This window comes from Prunus persica, chromosome G3 (genome assembly GCF_000346465.2).
Source record: "Prunus persica cultivar Lovell chromosome G3, Prunus_persica_NCBIv2, whole genome shotgun sequence".
Lineage (NCBI taxonomy): Eukaryota > Viridiplantae > Streptophyta > Magnoliopsida > Rosales > Rosaceae > Prunus > Prunus persica.
In genome coordinates this window covers 13,534,230-13,542,243 of record NC_034011.1, presented here as the reverse complement: position 1 = coordinate 13,542,243, position 8,014 = coordinate 13,534,230, and the positions used below count along the sequence as shown (strand labels likewise).

Sequence of the window (8,014 nt, the reverse complement as noted above, 5' to 3'; positions counted from 1 at the left end):
TTTGTTGGTCGGCAAGTCAGCTTTCTTTGGTGTGTGAGCGTGCCACTGCTAGCAATGTAAATCCTAGCAGACTTCTTTTTAGAGTGGATAACTTGCGCCCCAAGTTACTGACTTCTAAAACAAGCGATTGTGAATTTGGGTGAGGAATATCTCCCAAGTAAGTTCTTTTCTAGCCTCAGACTGGTGAGGACTTTCATAATTTATATCAGTATCAAATGGCTGTTCTGGCCAGAAATATTCGATAGAAGTTGGGCTGTTTTAGGCAGAACTGCCTTTTACAAAACAATAAATATGCATATCAACGCTAGGAAGGTTAAAAGATGGCCAGAACTCCGCTTCTGCTTGGATGGAAGGCTCTGGTTTGGGCTGGACTAGACGCGCCTTGGCCGGTCTGTACTGCTTCGTGATTTCAGATGCTAGGCTGAGCTATAAATCGATACCAAAGTTCAATTTTGGCAGAGCTTTATGTTTGCTTCACGCTTCGTGAAGCTTTTGAGTGGGCAGAATTGCAGCTTCTTCAGTTTGAAAGGGCAGAAGTGGCTATTCTTGGCTTTTGCTGAACCAAATTTGTAACGAGAGAGATCTCGTTTTAGAAGACTTATTTTCTAAGTCTGAACTTTGGAATTCTGATCTAAAGCTGGTTTCTCTTGGAATCCAAGTGAGCTTTTGGTTGTTTTCTCGTTGTTGTTTTTTTGAGTGATTGATGAATTGAGTCTCCTTCTTTGCCTATTTCTTTTTTTTTTTATAAGAGACCCTCTTAGGGAGGTGGTTCTTGTTTAAATTTTAATAATGGGCGGTAAAAAGATCTCCTATAATGTAAAGTAAAAGGGATTTTTATCAATCATGGCAGATAGGCTCTCAGTAGTTACCTCCTAAGGCAGTCCCTTCCCTGGTTTCCTGGGTGGCAGCTTTCTATTTCAACCAACGCCACCGTCTGTGTGGGCTAAATGTTATGGCGGTTGGTTTTCTTTTGTATTTTATGAACAACTCCCTGTCTCCTGTTCTAATTTAGAAGGCGTGACCCGTGAATTCCTTGGAAGATGGTGTATCGATTTGGAGCAAAATCTCGAATACAGATGGATTTTGATCTTCTGTTGGCAGTGTTTCAGAGATGTCCCTCTCATATTTTAAACTTAGTTAGAATTGCTGACTTTTCAAAGCTGAGGTAGTCACGTGGGTGTGTTTTTAATCCCTTGGGTTTGAACCCAACAAAAATTATGGGCTGATCCCTGAAGCCCAAATGACAGTTTCCACGTTGGTCTTTCTTGGGCTGGGGCTTCGTTTTCGACATCCGGGCGTGAAGCCCAACCTGTCTGGATCCTAATCTTGTTATCCTCAAGTTTTCAGGCTGGGCAGGTAATTTTACCATGGGCCTGTCTTTTGAACTTTGGCGTGCTGATTTTAGGCCCAAACAATGCCCCCTAAGTCTGAATCGTTTTGGAACGGTTTCAGACTTAATGTTTTTGCCATTAATTCGCGCGCCAGTCTTTTCCGTTTTTTAGCCATGTCTGCCACGTCTACCTATTACGAACTTAGAGTTCGTGGGAAAACGGCTAGTTATTAGCTAGTTACTTGCTAATAATCATCAGGTGCCGTTCCATCTTATTCTTCCCACGTTTTCGAGCTTCTCTTTTTAAAAGAAATTCAAATCCACCGCTTCTGAAAACCTAGCCCTTCCGACTCCGTTTCTCCGAGCTTTTCTTCGGGATTTCCATTGTTTCCTTCGGACCTCCCTTTTCTTTTACTCTTTCTCTACTTCTTCCCTTCGAATCAGAAAGGTCTTCCCCCAGGTCTCGTGCTCAGTCTTCTTCAGCTCCAGTTCCTCCCGATTGCACTACTGGGACCGGGATTGATGCTCATGCGATAGAAGTCCGGAGCAAGCTTCATCCCTTTGCCCAAAAGAACCTGGACGAGAATGTCCTTCATTTGTTCGAGAACACCCTGGTGTTAGGGCCTCATTGGTTTGGTCCTGTTCCAGCTGAGATGGCAGAATTGCTGAAAAAGGATGCCGAGGCTCCTTTGTGCTTTGAGAGTAGTTCTGCCCTGGCTTCTTATTCTTGGGTTAGCAAGAATTTGAGCCGGTCTTTCCCATCCAGTGAGGTGAGGAACAGTCCGGTCAAATGGGCAGACTGGATTGACAGACTTCTCCCGAGATATGGGGGTCACTGGAGGAGAGCCGGGATTTATGATGCCATTCTCCTGTCCAAGCAGTCAATTAACAGAGATGAGAACCTGCTTGCCGCTGCTTTGTGCTTCTGGAATTCTGCCAGCAACACATTTGATTTCCGTGTAGGTCCTATGGCGCCAACCCTGCTGGATATGGCCCAGATCTTTGGGTTCAGGCCCTATGGTAGGCCTGTTGATGCTGTTGGAGATTATCACAGGCGAAAAAACCAAGAGAAAGTGGTCACTCCTTTCACTATCTCTTCAGCCACGATCAACCAGAACTGCTCTTTCTCCAATTATCTGAAGAAATTTAGTGCTGAGAAGGACAAGGATCAGCAACACATGTTGTTCCTTCTGTATTGGCTGAACTTCCCCAATCGGTCTTCTGCAGTTCTGCTTGAGTACAGACATCTGGCAGAAGCGCTTCACAATCACACTGATGTGGGGCTTGGGCCTACAGTTCTGGCTCACCTTTTCAAGAATCTGCACACTGCCACCCTGGAGAATCCACTGAACCTGTCGGCCCCTGGCGCATTCTGGATGATCCAGATCTGGCTGCAGGTCTATTTTCCAGAGCTAAGGTTCCCAGACATAGTTCTGCCTGAAGACCAAGTCCTGGCCCTTCCTCTGATATCGGCAGAAGTGCCCAAGCATTCTATTGAGGAGTACTTGATGCTCTTTAGGCATTGTACAAAAAGGTCGGCAGCTCAGTGGCAAGTGGTGATCAGAAGGACCTATCCCTGGTTCCAGACCGAATTTCGGTTGTTCGAGAAGGAGCCAGAAGACGAGGCTTCCAGAACAGACTTCAGGAGGAAATTTCTGAGCATCACTCTGCCCAGAGATCTACCCCACGGTGGCGGCAAACTCCCAAATTATCATCTGGGGGCAGAACTCTATCATCCCAACTTCTGTGCAAGGCAGCTTGGCTGTCCTCAGCTCATTCCGCTGAAATCATATTGGAGTTGCAATCGGGCCTCCTCTTGGAGGGATGCAGATGATCTGGAGGTGCACAAGGATGCCCGGCGTGCAGTGAACAAAATCAACAACAGCACGGATGCCCTCTATCCCTCGTGGGAGCTGAATTCTTGCAGTTCCGCTGATTTTGACGCTTGGTGGAAAGCCAGATTCCAAGGTCTGCCTGCTTCTGTTACTGCCCTCAAGGTGCTTTTTGATGGTTGGGAAAACTGGCTCATTTTTGCGGATGGGGACGCCAAAACGCACATGGTCCAGACCATCAAAGACATCAATGCACAAATCATAGGAGGTAGATTTCTGATTCTGTCTGGGATTTGTTCTGTCTTGATGATTGATTTCTAATGCCTGTTCTGCCTATATCAGATCCTTCTCTAACAACCAACGTAGGTGGGCAGTCTGTTCAGGCTGGAGAAGTGATCGGTAAGTTTCCTTTTAATTTGTTTCTGCTGTCTTTTCCTGCTGGATTGGTTTCTAATCTCTAACTTCTTGGTGTAGTTTCTTCTGTTATTGCCGCCGGGGACTTGGAGCTTCCTTCTATAGATGAAGAAGATGAGGTTCAGGTAGAACAAACTCCTGCCGAGGCCGCTCTTTCTGGCAGAAGAAAAAGAAAAGGACCTACCCCTCCTTCGGACAATACCACACGGCCTGGCATTTCAGGTAAGCTCGTGATGTTCCAGGTATTCCTTTCAAATTTATTCTGACTTGCCTTCTCTTTCCTAATCTTTGCTTTTTGTTCTGTCCAGCTGAAAGTCCTTCCCCTCCTCCTACTAAGTTGAAAAAACTTAAAAAGAGGAGTGAAGTGGAGTATGTTGCCACAGAAGAAACCGCAGCAGTCCCTACCACTACTTCTGGGACGGATGAGAGCTGCGAGAGGCTTTTGAGGAGGTGGAGCAGGAAAAAGAGCTGGAAGAGTTGGAAGGAGTGCCTCAGGAAAAAGCAGCAATGGTGGAAGGAGAGGTGAGTTTTATTTCTGTGATTTGTATCAGTTCCCCTTTCGCCCCATTCCTTCTGTTCTGACCCCTGTTCTGTAGGAGGAGATCCCTGCTGAGGTGATTGCAGAGAGCATTGCCTTGGCGCAGAAGCAACAAGGGGGTCCAAGGGCTGAGCTGACCAGCTCAGAACTGGCCATATTTGAGGATGCCGAGGCAGAGCACTCTACTGCCGCTCCAGCGGCTGAGGATCAGGCGAAGCGGTCTGCATCAGAGCCTGTGGATCAGGTAGAACTATCTGTTGTAGTCCTGGAGGCTAAGGTGGAAACAACTGCCGCTGTTCCTGTGGTTAGGGTAATTTTCCTCTTTACCTGTCCATATTTTCCGGCAATTCTGCTTTGTTCTCCTTTTTTAACTGTCGTAGCCTTTCTAGGTAGAAGTGCCTAAAGCTGTTGGCGCCCTGGCAGTGGTGACCAGTCCCCTGAAGCCTCTCATTGTTGCTGTAAGCTTTTATAACTTTTAGGCCCCTTGTTTTCCATTTTCTGCCTGGTCTTAACTTACGCTTTCTTCTGCAGATGCCTATTCATTCCTTTCCAGGATCATCTACCACGGCTTCTTTTGTTGATCCAGAACTGGAGGAGTTTGAAGCCATGGATCTGGATGCTCAATTGGATAGGTTGGAGAAACTCAGCTCTCCTCCAGGCAGGGCAAAATCTAGGGCAGTGGCGGAGGCCATGGAGAGGTTGAAAATCTGGCAATCCACTGAGCTGGAGCTTGACCAAGATAAGGAAGCCTTTGATCAGCTGATGACGGACTTGGACCTGCTACACAGACAGAACATGGCTCCGTAGCCTATTCTTAAGATGGGCCTAAGCTTGGCCAGAGATGTGCTCATCTTGCATGATCGTTATGAGGATCTTAGGCCCAACTTCAAGACTTCTGAGTTCTGCAAGGCCACTCATGAAGCCAACCTGGCTGATTTTGCAAAGCAGAAAGCAGAACTGGACCAGATGGTGGTAGGATACAAGGAAGCCAGGGCTACCACAGACAAGCTGGAGAAGCAAATTGAAGAGCTCCAAAAACAACTGGTGGAGTGCAGGGAGGTGCAGAGCAGGCTTGGGGCTGGACTGAGTTCTAAGACCAAGGCTACCTTCCTTGTGCAAAGCATGGTTGCAGCTTCCAAGCCAGCCTTGGAAATTGCAAGGGCTTCACTTCATCAGGGGGTACTGCTCCAGAAAGAGCTCTCTGTCAAGAAGGCGAACCAGCAGGAAACCCTTAGAAAACTAGGGTTTTAGTTTTTTCTACTTTTAGCTTCTTTATTGTTTGAAAAATTTTGCCGCGAGGGTGGCTATTTTTATATAAGCTTATTTATTTGTCGCCCTTCAATAGCATTTTACTACTTTTCATTTACTCTTGATGCAATAACCGGACACAGTATTGAAAGTAAAAACAAAACAACTTTAAAGCAAAAATGAATCCAAACAAACAAAAAACAAAAAAAGGGTCAGTCTTGTTCCTTTTTTATCCCAGGGTCTGTCTGTACAGCCTGCGAATCCCACATGGTTGGATAGAATTTCTTTAACCATTTGTCATTGATTGGGGCAGTATGAATAACTCCATCTCAGTCCTGCAACCTATATGCCCCCATTCCGAGGATCTGGTTAATTACAAAAGGGCCTTCCCATGTAGGTGACCATTTCCCAAATCCAGCTATGTGTGCTCCAAGGGGCAGAATTGCCTTCCAGACTATTTCTCCCTCTTCAAAACTCTTGTTTCTGACTCTTTTTTTGTAGGCTCTCGACACAGCCTGTTTTCCTGCTAAGAGTTTGTTGAGGGTGTCAATCCTGCTTGCATCCAATTCTTCCAATTCCAGCAACATGGCTGAGAGTAGTCTTCTCCAGTGAGACCGTGCTGGTGAGCAATTCTAAGAGACTGGACTGCTATCTCCATGGGAAGAATTGCAATCATGGCCGTAGGTTAGAGCATAGGGGGTCATGCCAGTTGCTTCTCTTTTTGAAGTTCTGTATGCCCACAAAGTCTCTGATAACTTCTCATGCCATTGTTTTGGATTCTTCTCCAGCATCTTTCTGATGATATTGATAATCACCTTGTTACTTGATTCTGCCTGTCCATTAGCTTGAGCATAGTAAAGAGTAGATTGAAGCAGTTTGAACTTGAATGTTTCTGCCATATCTAGCATATCCCTAGATATGAAAGAAGAACCCCTATCAGTTGTGATTGATTCTGGAATGCCAAACCTTTGTATGATTTGTTCTTCTATAACGGTGATGATCTCTTGAGATGTTGTGGTTTTTACTGGCTTGGCCTCTACCCACTTGGTGAAATAGTCTGTGGCAACAATAATAAAACAGTGATGCTGGTTGCTGGCTGGATAGATTTTGCCAATGAGATCCATTGCCCATCCCCTAAAAGGCCGTGGTTTTACCACTGGATTCATGGGAACCGAAGGAGCCTGCTGGATTGGGCCCTGCCTTTGACAGGCTTCACATCCCTTGGAATAGTTGATGCAATCCTTCATCATGGTTGGCCAGAAGTAGCCATACCTTCTGATTAACCAGCACATCTTTCTTCTCCCTTGGTGAGCTCCACAGATCCCCTCATGGGTTTCTCCCATGACTTTCATATATTCTGTCTTCCCGAGGCACCTTAATAGCACCTCATCCTTACTTTTTCGGACCAAATCTTCATTCCACATGAGGTAGTTTGTAGCCATGATTCTGACTCTTTTCTTAGAGGGCAAAGTGGGATATTGTAAGTAAGTCATGATAGGCTCCCTCCAATCATCTTCAGTGATTAAGGCAGAATTGACTTCTATCTCCATTCCTCTAGTCAAAACAGATGGTAGACTTTTTCTTCCTATCTTGATGATCCTCTGGACGCAGTCTTCAGGCATTTGTATGCCTGATGCCACCTGAGCCAGTTCATTGGCTGCAAATTTTTCCTCCCTTGGGATGTGTTCCCAAGTAGCTTCTCTAAATTCTGTCAATAGATTTCTAGCCGCTACTAGATATACAGCCAGAGAAGGATTTAGACACTTGTATTCTCCAGCAATCTGTTTTAGGACAAGCATGGAATCTCCCAAGATCTCCACGGATTGGATTCCTAATTCTACCAACATCTCAAGTCCTATTATCAAAGCTTCATACTCGGCCCTATTGTTGGTGCACTGGAAATCTAACTGGAAGGAATAGCAATGTCTGACCCCCAATGGTTCTTCCAGAACAATCCCGGCTCCTGAAGCCTTATCTGTCTTTGATCCATCAAAATATAGTTTCCAAGGTGTGAGATGAATCGAATAGATTGGATTGTTAAGGCAAACATGAGCTCTAGTTAGTAGATTCACATTTGCTATGTCCAAAGAGTCCATGTTTTCAATTTCCTCTCATGGGTGATCTGCTAGGAAGTCTGCCACAGCTTGCCCTTTGACAGCTTTCTGGGGGACATATCTGAAGGTGAATTCTGTCAAAGCCAAAGTCCATTTCCCAATTCTGCCCCTCAGCATTGGTCTTGTTAGCATGTATTTGATTAAGTCTGTCTTGGCAATGATGTAGATAGTGTGTGGCAGCATGTAGTGTTTGAGTTTTACAGCAGTGAAATACAAGGCCAGGCAAAGCCTTTCTATTGCGGAATACCTTCTTTCCACTTCTGTCAATGTTCTGCTTAGATAGTAGACTGCTTGTTCCTTTCCTTCTTTGTTATCTTGAACTAGCAGACTTCCAATGGATACTTCTAATGCAGATACATAGAGCTTGAGTGGTCTGCCTCTTTTTGGTGGGGACAGAGCTGGTGGATTTGAGAGGTAATGCTTTATTTCCTGGAAAGCCTGTTAGTGCTGTTCTTCCCACTTGAATGTTTGTTCCTACTTCAGCCTTAAAAGGGAAGAAAAAGGTTGGATTTTTCCTGCAGAATTGGATATGAACCTC

At 45.4% G+C, this 8,014-nt stretch overlaps 1 protein-coding gene across 1 annotated transcript; it reads right to left on the bottom strand.

The window, feature by feature from the left end:
• On the bottom strand, positions 5,995-7,458 carry LOC109948050. The gene is made up of 2 exons (XM_020559952.1): positions 6,737-7,458; positions 5,995-6,157 (listed from the first exon to the last, which is right to left on the bottom strand). The coding sequence occupies exons 1-2, from the start codon at positions 7,456-7,458 to the stop codon at positions 5,995-5,997; spliced, it is 885 nt and encodes a 294-aa protein (XP_020415541.1).